Raw genomic sequence first — 15643 nt, forward strand, 5'->3', positions numbered from 1 at the left:
CCCTTCACGCTGCAGGACATTACCATGATCTTTACCAATTGTCTCTTTATAGAATGGATTAGAATAAGGATAGTTGGGGGACATTTTTTTTGAAACCTTTTTGGAGTGTAAAATGTATCAGTCAAGTATACAAATCTGGAGTGCCCTGCTTGATGAATGTTTACAAAGTGAGCACACCCATGTTAACTGTCACTCGGATCAATATTACCAGAAAACTACTTCATGCCCCACCCTAGTCATTACCACCAAGAAAGCCACTATTCTGACTTCTATCATCATAGATTAGTGTGCTTATTCTGTTTTTGAACATTAAAACTGCTAGAAACATTTTTGTACACGTCTTCTGGTGAACGTAAGCATTCGAGTTGGATATTGAAGCCAAAAGTGGAATTGCTGTATCATGGGGTATATATATGTTCAGGTATCTGTCAAAACATATTCCAAAGTGTTTGTGGCCACTTACTCTTCCACTAATAATTATAGGAGAGTTTGAAGTGCTCTGCATTCTTGTAAATATTTAGTTTCTTCATCTTTTTAATTTTAGCCATTCTAGTGGTATCTTGCAGTTTTAATTTGCTTTTCCCTGAAAAGTAATAATGTTGACCTCCCTTTTATGCTTTTTAGTCATTTGAATATACTTTCTGAAGTGCCTATTTTTTGTCCATTTTTTTCTAAAATAGGTTCTTTTTTTCCTACAGATTTATAGACATTCTTTATATATTTTGGATGTGATGGCTTTTGTTAGATACATGTATAGGAAATATATTCTTCCAATATGTAGCTTGCCTTTTGACTCTTATAATGATGTCTTTTAATGAAAAAAGATTTTAATTTTAATAAAGTCCAATTTATCAGTTCTCTTATGGCTAGCGATTTTAATGGCATGTCTAAGAAAGTGTTGCCTACCTCAAGGTCAGGAAGATACTCTATACTTTCTACTAGAAGCGTTATTGTTTTACCTTCCATATTTAGGTCTCTGACACACTTTGAACTTTTTTTAAGAGTTGAGGCCTTGTCATGTTGCCCAGACTAGACTCAAACTCCTGGGCTCAAGCGATGCTCCTATCTCAGTCTCCGTCTCCTGAGTAGCTGGGACTACATGCTTGCGCCACCACACCTGGCTTTGAATTGACTTTGTGTATGGCATAAAATAAGAGTCAAGGTTCATTTTTTTCCCCAACCAGATATCCAGTTGCTTCCTCATCATTTATTATTAAAAAGATCATTTTTCTCCATTGAATTATAATGGCATCTAAGTGACTGTATATATGTGGTTTAGTTTCTGAACACTCTGTTCCATTAGACTTTTTCTTTATCCTTGGGCCAATACTATATTGTCTTAATCACTGGAATGTTATAGTAAGTTTTGAAATCTGGCAGCATTAATTTTTTTTTGTTTTTCTTCAAGGTTGTGTTGTCTATAGTAGGTCTTTTGCCTACATTATAAATTTCCACACTAGTGTTAGGAATACATTGTCAATTTCTATCCAAAAAAACTGCTGGAATTTTGATTGGGATTACATGAAGCCTGTAGATCAACTTGGAAAGAACTGAAATCTTAAAATATTGAGTCTTCCAATTCATAAAGGTGTTTATTTCACTTATTTAAGTCTTTCTCAATTTCTTTCCACAATGTTTTACAGTCTTTAGCATAAAAATCTTGCTAATATTTCATTAGATGCATCCTTTGATATTTGATGCTTTTTGATGCTATTTTAAGTAATATTTAAAATTTTTATTTTCCATTGTTTATTGCTAGTATAAAGAAATAAAATGGATGTGTATTTATTGACCTTGCATCCTGTGATCTTGTTAAATTCACTTATAAATTCTTCTAGTTTATCACTTTGAATTATCTACATACAAATCCTTGACTGTTTGTTTGTTTGTTTGTTTGTTTTCAATAGACAGGGTCTCCCTCTGTTGCCCATGCTGGAGTGCAGTGGTGCCATCATAGCTCACTGCAGCCTCAAACTCCTGGGCTCAAGCAATCCTTTCTGTCTCAGCCTCCCAAGTCGCTGGGATTACAGGCATGTACCACCTAGTTTTTTCTTATTATTTTTGTAGAGACAGGGTCTCACTATGTTGTCCAGGCTAGACTCAAACTCCTGGCCTCAAGCGATTGCCCTGCCTCAGCCTCCTAAACTGCTGGGATTACAGGTGTGAGCCACTGTGTCTGGCCATAACATTTCTAATGGAAGTATTTCATATTGAAATCATAGATTAATCAGTGAACTTTTAAGTGGGATGGAACCTCAGAGACTACCTTGAACACACTGTGATGCTTCTGAATACTTCAGTATAGAAATATAATGTATACTTTCATTTTGGTCACTCATACCATGCAAGAAAATGAATAACTGAATACTTGGAACTTTGATTTTAAATGTAATTATGACCTTAAGGAATAACAACTGGTTTAAAAATGGGCCAAAGTGTAAGTAAAATAGGCAACTGATATACTTCAGTTTCCAAAGAACATTTATAAGAAACAGTTGTTTTTACTTTGCAGCTCTCAGTCTTAGAGAAAAGACTTCATCATCTTATATGTGATGAGGTTTTCTGGGCCCCTGACATCTTCAAGGAATTTGACTGAAATTTCCTTTTCTTGAACATGAATGGGCATTTTCTTGCTCTCCACGCTCATTAGCTTCACTCCCATGGGGCCCAATTGCACATAATCCTATGGTGAACAGACATAGAAGAGAATAGGAGAGGTTATTCAGCAAGTTACCAGCCTTGATAGATCAGGTTTTCTTTATTATAGTTGGCCTTTAACTGAAAGATTTCATTGCCCTTCTAATTGCCTAAATGCTGTCTCACACATGAAATATAAGAGCCACTATAATTTTTAAAAAAACCAGAACACTCAGTAAACTTACAGTAGAGCATACATAGTAGGCAAGATCTCCCAAAGAGCAGGCAGCCAGACTAGCAGGCTTATTTCAGGGGATTGAAGGAGAAGGGGTACTGGCTAGAGTAGGGAGATAGATCCTCTGCAAGTTCTTGAACTGGTGGAAGAGCATTGGCTATATAATCATGTGTTGCTTTACAACAAGGACAAGGATACATTCTGGGAAATGCATCATCACTCTGTTTTGTCATTGTGTGACCACCATGCAGTGCACTTACTACACAAACCTGTATGGTATAGCCTACTGCTCCTTGGTTACAAAACTGTACAACATGTTACTCTACTGAATATTGTAGGCAACTGTAACACAATGGTATGTATTTATGTGTCTAAATATATTTAAAGATAGAATGTGTTGCAATATGATGTTACAATGGCTACAATGTTACTAGACAATAGGGATTTTTCAACTCTTCTGTAATCTGATGGGACAACCATCATATATGCAGTCTGTCACTAACCAAAACACGTAGCGCACGACTGCATATACATCGTCCTCTGCTGGCCAGGATATAACCACAGAAGAGTTTTCTATGTTATCCAAGAACAAAGGGAAAGATTCTGCATACGCCACTTTGACTATAAATATCCTAATATTGAGCAAATTCTCCATGATTTTCATACTTTTTACAGTATCTTAGGCTATTGTATAGATTATACTTACTACATTCTGCCAAACTATAGTCTAAGATACCAACAATCAGAATTAGAAGTCTAATTTGTATGAAATTCCACGGCCAACCCAAAACTGGGTTGACAGAGCTCAGGTCCTACCCAATGTCCCTTCCTCTTAGAAGACTTCCAAGCCATCATTCTTGCTTTTAAATTCCTTCAGCACTTCAGCAAACCTTTTCTGAATGCCCACTATGTTCCAGGTCCTTTATCAAGTTCTGGGTGCAATGATAAGGTTACAGACTGGTCAGGGAGACAGGTACAGGCAGTACATTGCCTCTTATATAGTAATTATTGATTTTTAAAATCTGTCTTCTATGAGCCTGTAAGTGATTTGAGAGTAAGACCTACCATACCTACCATACCTACCAGTCATCTTTGAGACTTCATTTCTTCCTGTTCTCCCCTTATATTCTCAAGCATCTAACAAGTACCTGGCAGGTTGTGGGTTTCTCAATAAATATTTGTTCAAATTTATAAGAATACAGAATGAAAAAGGAAGATGATGTTTTATTTCTCAAAAATGCCTGTAATCGTATTTAGCTTTCAAAATATGTATTTATAGAGCTATGATGAATGTAAGATAGGAGAAATGCAAATTGATGACAGCTACCACATATTTCAGAATCATCTGGAGGAAGACTCTGAAGTAATGCACAATGGCCATGGTAGTTCCACCACATCAAAAACTCACAAGGAAAGTAAGAAGGTCTTTCATTCAACCAAATGGTATAGAATTTGGAAATTTTGTATACAGTTATCTACTGGGCTGAGATCATCATGACATACCATGAATCATGATTCCAAGATGCTCATGGAGGTATCTAGGTGCTAGAGAGACTAAAACTTTAGTCGTTAAATGGTCGCTTGGTGGTAGCAGGACTGAACTGTAGCTAAAGTGTTTGTGTCAGTTTGTTTCCTCTGCTTTCTTATATCATTCTTTCTCCTACTTTTAAAGTTTTGGTAGTATTGAGAAGGAAAATAGCAAGGTGTGGCTGTGGGAATAATTGGAATATTCCAAAAAGAGGGTTTTTTGTTTTGTTTTGTTTATTTTTATTTTTAATCATTATGGGTACATAATAGCTGAATATCTTTATAGGGTACAGGTAATGTTTTCATACAGGCATACAGTATGAATTAATCAAATCAGGGTAATTGTGGTATGTATTTCCTCAGGTATTTATCATTTCTTTGTGTTACGAAGATTCCAATTCCACTCTTAGTTATTTTAAAGTATACCCTAACTTATTGTTGATTATAGTCACTTTGTTGTGTTATCAAATATTGTTCAATCTATCTAATTATTTAATTATATTTTTGCACCCATTAACCATCCCTAATTTATCCCCCCATCTCCACTACCCTTCCCAGCCTCTGTTTGTCATTTTACTCATCATTCTACTCTCTGTCTCTATGAGATCAACTGTTTTTAATATTTAGCTCCTAGATATAAGTGAGAGCATATGAGATTTGTCTTTCTGTGCTTGGCTTATTTCACTTAACCTAATGTTCTCCAGTTCCATCTGTGTTGTTGCAAATGGCTAGATTTCATTCTTTTTGTGGCTATATAATATTCCATTGTGTATATGTATCACAATTTCTTTATACATTCATCCATTGATGGACACTTAGGTTGATTTCAAATCTTGGCTATTGTGAATAGTGCTGCAATAAACATGGGAGTGCAGATATCTTTTTGATACACTGAATTCCTCCCTTCCTTTGGATATATACCCAGCAATGGGATTGGTGGGTCATATGGTAGTCCTATTTTTAGTTTTTTGAGGACCAAAAAGAGGTTTTAAAATTAAAATGTTTAATACTCCAGGTTTCAACTAATGATATATGTGACAGTTTGGACTTTCCAATGATGGCCTGATACATATCCTACCCCACATGCTTTTCCTGCAGGGTGATGCTGACACTCCTCCATCAAGATGTAGGAGCTATGTTCTTTCCCATTGGGTGGAACTTTGTAACTATATCAACCAATGGGATATGATGAAAGTGATGGTGTATGATTTCCAAGGCTAAGCCATGTAAAACATTGCAGCTTTCATGTTGGTCTCCAGAATTGCTTGCTCTAGGAGAAGCCAGACACCCTAACAAAGAGAACTCAAAGTACTCTGTGAAGAGGCCCATGTGAAGAACTCAGGCCTCAAGCTTAACCAGCATTAACTTGCTAGCCATATGAGTAAGCCAGCTTGTAAGTGGTATCTCCTGCCCCAATCAAGCCTTCGATGAGTGCAGCCCCAGCCAACAACTAATTACAAGTGCCTGAGAGCCTATGTGAAAACTGTCCAGTGGAGCCCTTCCCAAATTCCTAATCAACAGAAGCTCTGAAAAAGAATAAATAATTATTGTTATAAGCCACTAGGTGTGGGGATTATTTTTTATATAGCATTATATAACTTACATTGTATACTAGTAATGGAGGTCTATAAATGAATATATGTAGCAAATTGGGCAAAAGTAGGAGTAAAAATAGTATCCAATGACAGATGTAAATGGTAGGCCAATTTTACTAATAATTGCAAATAGAATTTTTTAATATCCATATTTTAGATTAATTTTCTCAATTGATTAATAAAACAGCATTCTCTTAGTAATCAAAGGTATGTTCTCATGAATCTTACCTTGAAATCCCTCTCATCCTCATATAGTAAGTATGAGCCCCCAAACTCTGTGCATAAACTTTCCTCTCCATCTCTCTTCAGGTAGTGGACACTTCTGATGCTATCTTTATGACTAAGATGTAAGATACTGCTCTCAACTGATGAGCTCATCATGTCTTCACTTTCCACTTCTGTGAGTTGCAATTCTGACTTCTCATCTTGGATGAAAACAAAGAAATTAACTATGTATACATTTTGAACAGATAAAAATGTAATACATTGTCACATTTTTAATTTGAAAGAACTCTGAGAATTAGAAGTATACAATTTAAGTATTAAAGTAAGAGGGAGGCCGGGCGCGGTGGCTCACGCCTGTAATCCTAGCACTCTGGGAGGCCGAGGCGGGTGGATCGCTCAAGGTCAGGAGTTCGAGACCAGCCTGAGCAAGAGCGAGACCCCGTCTCTACTAAAAATAGAAAGAAATTATCTGGCCAACTAAAATATATATACAAAAAAAATTAGCCGGGCATGGTGGCACATGCCTGTAGTCCCAGCTACCCGGGAGGCTGAGGCAGTAGGATCGCTTGAGCCCAGGAGTTTGAGGTTGCTGTGAGCTAGGCTGACGCCACGGCACTCACTCTAGCCCGGGCAACAAAGCGAGACTCTGTCTCAAAAAAAAAAAAAATAAAGTAAGAGGGAGTTCCATTTTTAGAAACCCTAAGTTATATTTCCTTCTATTAGCTAATAAGTTACAGTAATCATATGGGAACATATGTATACATTGGCATTTTGGTTGGTTACACTGGGCCCCAAACCTTGCCAGTGTAGACAACACCCCATCCCTCATCCCTCTTGCCAGAATTTATTTAATTCACTGTGAAATGAAACATGGTGATTTTGATTTGAAAATGGAACTAAAGAGGGGAGATAGGTGAGGTGGGGAACCTGTAGCCTTAAGGCCACATGTGGCCTTCTAGGTCCTTAAGTGTGGCCTTTTGACATGATTTTACAGAACAAATCCTGTTATTAAAAGGGGTGCAGCAGAGAAAGATGAAGCTTTTCTTGCCTCCTTTGGTGCTTAAAAAAGAACACTCTTGAAATCAGAAGGCCACAGGATCCCCACCTGAAGCTGGCATGTGTCTATTCCCTGAATAACTCTTGTATGTGGGGCACCTGCCCAAAATAGATAAGTGTTTATTAAATTGAAAAATAAGTGTTTTAAAAGAAATCATCACCATTGCAATAAAATAATACCTATGTGTGTTTCTGGCAACTTCAAAGGCATTTTTTCAGGCGGCACTTCCTGTCCAGCAGCTTGGGTTAGATATAGTTGCCTAAAACAACAAATAAAAAAAAGTCTCTCAGTGAATAAATATTGTATTATGTGCTCACTAGTGTCTGTGTCTCTGCTAGGTGCTAAAGATGCACAGATGAAAACTGAGACATAGTTTCTACCCTGAGGAGCATAGGGCCGAGCGGCTTTACAGTCTTACATTAGTTTAAAGTGATGGTTTGTACCATGATGGGTAATAGTGTGAGAATGCTTGTGAGCCGAAAGCAGCAGCACTTGAGTTCTAACGCCTTAGGAGGTAAGGGAAGTTTTCCTGGAGGAGATGAAACCTGAGTTGAGTCTTAAACCTGGAGGAGTTCGCCAGGGAAGAGCTAGGGGTGAGAGAAGGGCCTTTCACGATAAGAAAGTAACACACTTGAAGTTCCGGAAATGGTTTCACTGATCATCACCTAAGAGCACATTTAGGAATAACATTAATCGGGTGTCGGGCAGATGTGGGTGGGGGAGGGGATGGGTGTATTCATACATAATGAGTGCAATGCACACTGTCTAGGGGATGGACACGCTTGAAGCTCTGACTCGGGGGGCGGGGAAGCGCAATATACCTAACCTAAACTCTTGTACCCCCATAAGATGCTGAAATACAAAACAAAAAGTTCCGGAAATGAGAATGAGCATGGCACCAGTTAGGTCACTGTTGTAGTAATTCAGGTGACGAATGATAGGGACCTGAATGGGCTGGCTTTGAGATGAAAAGAAAAAGAGGAAGAAAGAAAAGTGAGCAATAGGAATCCAAGATGTGATCTAGGTCCTGGCTTTCACTTAGTGGCACGTTTGGGCTACAAGCCCGGTGAACCAGTATGTGCACGCTGTTGCAGCTCTCTGTGTGAGTACTTATTCAGTGCTCTCCTTTGTAGAATGCCCACTGAATTTTCAATAAAAAAATATGATGCCTTGAAAGCTCTGTAGGGCATTTCGATGAGGTTTGCCTGAAAACAGCATGAAGCATTCGAACCCTTGCAAATACGCAAACACTTTACGCTTAGCAACTGAGCAAACAGTGAATCCCCTGAATTAGAGGCTGTCGGTTATTTAGAAAATATGAATGAAGTGTCACCTAGATGCTTACCGCCCCAGCAAATACTGTAACTACATGCAATATTTACATCTGTAAAACCTTCTAAAGACTTAACTTTGTAAAGACAAGTTTCATGTGTAGCTCAGGTCTGCAGGTAGATATGTCTGAGGCCATAGAATTCTTTCCTTTCTTTGTTTTATCATTTTGAATAATTAAGAGCTTACGAAATGCTGTCACCTTCATAAATCTAGGCTTCTCTCTTAACCATTAGTTTATTGTCACTTCTGTACCACTACAGGGCAACAACACTTGATATTTAATGATATAGAAAATATTTCTAAAGATGTTATTATATTGCTAGTGTTAGATAGATGTATAGGTATTGGCCCACTTAGTCTCAGCCATGTGGCACTAGAGTCTCAGGGCAGTCACCTGTGGCTGACAGTTGCCTCATCTTTTTACCCCAGCATGTCAAATCCTAAGTACATTTTGTTTTCTTTTTTTTGATGAATGACAACTTTATTTTTTTACACTTAAAAGCTGATGAAAAACCATTACTAATCCTATTAAAGAAAATCCAACATGTAATTAAAAAGTATGCTAACTATATTTACTCATTGAATGTTATTTAAGTTTTCTAAAACACAACTTGAAGACATCCAGCATGCATGTTTAATTTCAGTACAATGAATTCAAGACCAAGTATACCTGTTACATGCATCAAGGCTAGATTACAGGTTATCGTAGTCATAGTCATTATCATCCTCATCTTCATGTTTTATTTTCAGTGCATTTGATGATTTTGTGATGACACCATATTAGTGGTAAAATTAGAATGTTTTTGGACCCAATAAATGATGGATTAGTGAGAACATTCTGAACTGCCGATGTTGCAGGAACTGCTGCTTTTACAGCTGGGAACTGTGAAGCAGGCCTCTGTATTGTAAACCTTTGCACTGTGAGGGACACTGGAGTCCCTACTTTAGTTGAAACAGACATGGTTTTTGGGTTTGGTGTGCCTAGTCTGCCAGTAACTGAACCGACACGTAACTGAGGAACTGTTATTCTTCCCACAGTAGCAGATGCCTTTTTCTGTAAAGACTTAAGCCTATAGTTTGGAGCCGTTAAGCAATATCTATCAGGTGGCAACCTATAACCTGGATACAGCTTGACCAATGGCAAACAGGTTTGATATCTTTGCCTTGAACTATCTAGTAAAAAATCTTGTGGGGGGAGAGGTAACAGACTGGTCAGCATGGACACTGGATTGCCAATCAAATATCATCTGCATCAACAGTAGCTTTCTTAGTTTGGCTTGAATAAATTTTTTACATCATCTAGAATTTTGGTCACATGTCAGAAGGCAAACTCCAACATCTGACTTTTATCTCTTGGCTCATATTGTGTAATCTCCACATCCTTCAGGACTTGTGCCATCATCTGTGCATGTTTTGGCATGCTCTTGGGAGAAGCCATCTTGCCAGACTCCATGATATCCATGATCAGACTTCTTGAGCTAAATCATCCATATTAATATATTTTAGTCCTGGTCTTGATGCAAGTTCTTTGCACAGTATGGTTTCTCCAACCCTTGGTGCACTGGTGAGCAGGATGTTTGGAAGCAACATGGTCCTTACCACAATGGCTCCAAGCACCTCGCTATGACATCCTATGTGAGTTGTGATGGAAAAAAATTTTGACAGCTCTGCATGTGAAATGTAGTAACTCTATTAACCACAATACCCCATTCCCCATCCAAATAGGAAAACAGAACTTTTTATATATTCAGTGGGGACAGTTCATATATATTTCTCATCATACTATTGGTATTTTATAGGACTTCTATTATACAGGAATTCTCAATAAAGAGGTGGAAAAGACAGTTATCATAAAATATACAATATATGTTATATTTCTTTAACTTGGAAAAATGTACAGTAAAAGCTCCTGAATATTCTCAGGTTATCTTTCTAGATAAGAAGTCTAATAGATAATTGAGGGTTTATACATTTTCCTCTTTCTTTTTGAAGATATTTCTAAAGTGTCCTAAATAGTTGCTTCAAGGAGTTTATAATCTAGCAAGGAAGCAGACGTTAAATAAGTAATCAAAAGTGTGATAAATGTTGATTGCAAAGGAAAAGTTCAGGGTGCTATAGAAGCATATACCAGACACACCTAACCTAGGTTGTTTAAAAAAAAAAAAAAAAAAAATCTCCTAATGTTCCCTAGGACCTAAACCAGTTCTTATAAATGTCACCCACACTGTTTCTTTTCCCTTGGAAAGATTTTTGTTTCATCTCTTCCAACTCTGAAGCAGGACTAATTATTCCATGCTTCTCACTAAAGAAAATCAACTCCTGAAGCGTTGGTGAGCAATGTGGATTTTACTGAAGAATTTTTGTGGGGAAGACAGAGGATAGGGTAAAATCACATACTACACAACAAAATATTAACAGTGATAATCCCCATTAGAAGTTTCTCATCTTCCTTCTTCTCCTTGCCAAGTCCTCTCTGGCCAATGGAAGAATTCCCTTTGTTATGATTATTAGCACTTTGTTATAATTACTAGCACAACCACATCAGCACCAAATCAGATATACCAAACTGAACCTATTGAAGCAGAGAAGTGGGGCTGGCAGTTTAGATGGTAGCTCTTTCCTAAAGTTTAGCCAATTCAGAAAAGAGGACAGTGGACAGCAGGTATACCTACGGATAGAAGCCACACACGAGCAATGGCTGACAGAGATTAGACACGATCACAAAGAAGGCAGCAGCAGCAGATGACAAGGACTAGAGGCAGGACAGGAATGTGAAGCTAGAGGCCTGATCATAGAGAGGAGGGCTGGTCATTTCCTACTGGGGAACAATGAGGCACCTACCCTCTAGGGGCCCTCCAGGGCATCAGCTCTAGAGACAGGAAGTCCAGGAGTTCAGTAATCAATCCATTCACTCAGCCTCAGCTCCTACATTATTTATGTTGGCATCTACTCTTCCTGGAGTACAGTAATTGTGAAAAGGAGGCAGGTGGCCTCTTTCTCTATCCTGCCCCACCCAGCTTTCAGCCTATAAAGTAATTACACTATCTCCCAATTTCTCTATCCTGACACCCATCATTTAGCCTGGCAAACAAAGAACTCACAACTTACCTGTACCCACCTGTCTTGGAAAACATTAGGAAGTTTGTAAATAATAAATACAATATTGTGTCTCAAATAGTATTTTTCCGTGTCATATATGCAACAGGAACTACTTGGGTAGAACATTTTTCCTGCCTCTTCCGCTGGGTTCAACTTAATATCTACTTTAATTCCTAGACCTAGACACTTCTCTACTGTGCTTGCACATATATACCCTACATTTGTGTGATCGATCTCCTCTCTCTTCCTAAACATGCCACTATTTAGATTAGTTCCTGTTTTTGACTACTTGTCTAAATTATGAATGCCACTTTGAATTTGAATTTTATATTCCAGGGCCCTAGTTTTCCATCAAGATTGGTATATCAAGACTCTTTTTTTTTTTTTGTCAGGTAAGAAAAACAGCTAACCTAAAAATATAAAGCCATATATATAATTTGGTTTCTCTTGTGCAGGAATAAATGTGACTTGAAATGCCAGGCTATTTTCTCTGCCTACAAAGCAGTTTAACTCTTTCATCAAAGGAAATAATTCTATAGTCCACAAGGTAACCAGAAGCCCAGAATATCTCCGAGAAACTTCCAGAGAGTTGATCACCCATTCCTTTGTGCTAACTTTGTACTTCATACATCTTCTGATGCACTGTTATGCATTTATTTTCATGACAATTTCTCCTGCTGGCATGAAGGCTCCTGATGTTGACAGTTGTCATGTTCATGTTGAGTGTTTGCTATTATGACTACAGTGCATTTGCTAGAATAAATAAGTCAAAGTTTACACTGTACCGATGGTCAATAGTAATAACCTTGTACCTTCATTGTGGCCATTTTGTGAGTTTCTTTCTTTTTGACTATTGCAATATGGCTGGAGCTTCGGAGAATTAACTCATCTTTTAAAAACCCCAATTTTTTTACAGATACAAGTGTTTCCAACATACTTTCGTGATATATTAACAACTTTCACCTGGGTATTTTGAGGTCCACAAGTCTACATTTGAAGAGTTGATCAATAAGCACCAAATTTTCTTCTTCCAGTTCTTGAATAACACTTTCTAATTCTTCAACTTCCTTCCTGTGAATTTCAATCTGTTCTCAGAAGAAGAGAATGGAGATGTTGGTACTTACTGACTTAGGTCTATTAAGTCTTCTACAATAAATTCAACTTCTAAAAATGCATTTGCCTGAGGGTAAGATCAATCATGTATTATTTATTCCTTGGTTTGCTTTGTCCTTCCTCTCTAAGAAGGAATAGATGGGACTCTTTTCTAGATCATCAGCAGAACTTGTCTGCATGATTAGGCAGTTACTACAGAATAGCAGGAGGTGTCCTTTTCTACTCTTCAAAAACACTGCTGGACCTAAATAAGAAAACATGGTTAATTAATTTAGCAATATGGTATATTAGTAGCTAAAGGAGGACTTATCTAAGTGTAATTATAAATAATACAATAAAAACTAATAACACTGGGAAAATGCTATTTTTTAACATATTTTTAAAAAGATGCACAGGTCTAATAGTCCTTTCCATCAGCCTCTACAATATAATTATGTTCTATCTGAGTGCTAGGTAGTTCTGAGAACTGTCAGGTAGATGAAATATTATTTGTTCATTCATTCATTCAATTGTTTTGTATGCCTACTGTGTGCCAGAAACTATAGTACACTTTGGGAACAAAGGATCAACAAGATACAGTAATCTTTAAGGATCTCATAGCCTAGTGGCAAAGATGGTGATGAAAACAGAAAACAATGTTATAAAACTATAATGGAAGCCATCCGGGTGCTGCAGGAGGAGAGAGAAGTTCACCTTATTTCTGTTAAGTGTCAAGGGATAAGGGAGAATTCATAGAAGAGATGACACCTATTCTGGATCTTGAAAGCTGAGTAGGAATTCCCTAGGAAGACACGAGAGGGTGCAATCTAGGCAGAAGAAACCACGTATGCAAAGGCACAATTATTTTGATGTGAATAGATAACAAAGTGGGAGTGGGCATAAGTAGGAGAGGAACCGGATAATTAGGGAAGAGCCAAATAATGCTAGAGAGTCTGGTTTGTATCCTGTAGGCGATGGAAGGTCACTGATAGACATAGCAGACTTAGTTAATGTTTACTGAAGAAATATGGCTAACTCTGCCACATCAACTGGACCTGTAAAAAAAATAAAAAAGAAATATAACTAACTCAAATATAAACAAACTTTCTGGTTCTGTTCAGAGTTCTTATCAGTTATTAAAGAGTGTATTTTGAAAACTTTTATCTAAAGAAGGCTTGGTAGTGGGAAGAATATATAGAAGCGTGTTACTAGACAGAACCCTCAACCCACCTCCCTGCCATCCACAGCAGCCTGAGCTATGTAGGTGCTGGATCAGGAGGTGCTCATAGGGAGAGAGGAGGACAAGAGAAGAATTAGAAGTAAGAATATAAAATAGAAAGTGGTAGGCTGGTGAGAATAATAGAAAGATAAACTGGAGGAAGTAATAGGAGTCTCGAGCGATTATGATGAAACAAAAAAGACACAGAGATCTAGATTTAATAACTCTTGTCAGGAGTTGCCAAGAGTGTAACTGAGTGTGAGATGAGTACTTAGGAGATGACTAACATTTTCTGCCTTGTCGTTGAGATTTAATTGTATTTTAGAATTTTGAAGCATTCAGTATTATTACCACACGTATATCTCTATCACTAGTCATTTATTAAATGCATGAATTCTTATTATAGGCGAGGTTCTGAGCTAGATGTAGAAGGATACAAGGGTGTCTAAGGCATGGCTTCTTCCCTCGAGAGAATTTACAATCCAGTGAACAAAAACACAAATAATTACAATAGAAAGCAATACCAGTGTCATAGAAAAGGCTCAAATACTGCTGGTGGCTTAGACTTAGAAAGAAAAACATATATTATTTACCTGCCTCAAACAATTTAGCAAGACCATTTAAGTCCATAATACTAAATCACAAAGCTAGGATTTGGTGTTTTAGGACCTCATATGTTGAGACATAATTAACCCGATTACAAGCTCGAATGCCTTAAGGAAAAGTTTATGATTTTCAAATGTCAAAGGATGAGAAAGAAATTATAGTTAGAGGTTGTAAACAGAAGGAATTAATAGAACATTTGGAAAATGTTGGACCTATGGGCTTGGCATACTTGGGAGGCAGCATGCACAGTTCTTGGTCTCTTTCCAAAGCTGGGAATGGGGGCGCTTTTGGGGAGATACATCAAATCTTTCAGGCTAATGATATCCTATGACATCACCTACCCCTTTAGAGTACTAAGCTATATTCTCCTCAATTGCTATCTCCCTGGCCTCCTTTTGAAATGTTACGGGAAATAAAAACTAGTTCTTTTTCATAACCATATAAATACCTTTGGATTTCTGGGGCAAGAAAGAGAAAAGGAGGAAAAAGTGGAAAATAATATGACTTCCCTGCCAAATATCAAAAAAATGCACCAAGAAATTGTGAAAGATAATTTAGTTAAAACAATTAGGGGTCAGGGACCTCTGTATGTTCTTATATACAAGTTCCTGAAATTTTCTCCTGAAAGATCCAGATTAGTTTATGCCTCCTCATACTTAAAACTCTGATTGCTAACTTCTTTCAATCCCTTCGTCTAATTTCTCTGGCTTTCCATTTGTTAAGTCAGTATAAATCATTTGGAAATTTCAGTTTTCTTCATTGTCCTAAAAACATGCTAAATAAAACCAGAGAATGAAAATCATGCAAGAGAACATCTCCAGAGATCTAAGTTTTGGTTATTGTTGTGAGATAAATGGAGAAAGATTTTCAGCAGTTCCATTATTAAATACCCTTTGTTACTCATTCTAAACCTTCCCCAAAGAGATTAATTGACATACATTGTTTTGTTTCCAGGCAATTTTTAATTCTTGTGATAGTACTTATAACCATACCTAGTTTTAATTAATTTTGTGAATGAA

The 15643-nt window shown here is 37.3% G+C and overlaps 1 protein-coding gene and 1 pseudogene across 1 annotated transcript in view; both read right to left on the minus strand.

The window, feature by feature from the left end:
* Positions 1 to 2184: 2184 nt before the first annotated feature.
* CCDC83 (coiled-coil domain containing 83) overlaps positions 2185 to 15643 on the minus strand; it is a 54663-nt gene continuing 41204 nt past the window's right edge. Inside the window, exons 8-11 of the mRNA XM_069469106.1 lie at positions 12671 to 12792; positions 7456 to 7535; positions 6223 to 6419; positions 2185 to 2683 (exon numbers count right to left, since the gene is read on the minus strand). Coding sequence (XP_069325207.1) covers positions 2522 to 2683; positions 6223 to 6419; positions 7456 to 7535; positions 12671 to 12792 — 561 coding nt within the window. The 3' untranslated portion in view covers positions 2185 to 2521. The remainder of the gene's footprint in view (positions 2684 to 6222; positions 6420 to 7455; positions 7536 to 12670; positions 12793 to 15643) is intronic.
* On the minus strand, positions 9302 to 10061 carry LOC138383949 (transcription initiation factor TFIID subunit 9-like; annotated as a pseudogene).

Source organism: Eulemur rufifrons, chromosome 6 (assembly GCF_041146395.1).
Source record: "Eulemur rufifrons isolate Redbay chromosome 6, OSU_ERuf_1, whole genome shotgun sequence".
Lineage (NCBI taxonomy): Eukaryota > Metazoa > Chordata > Mammalia > Primates > Lemuridae > Eulemur > Eulemur rufifrons.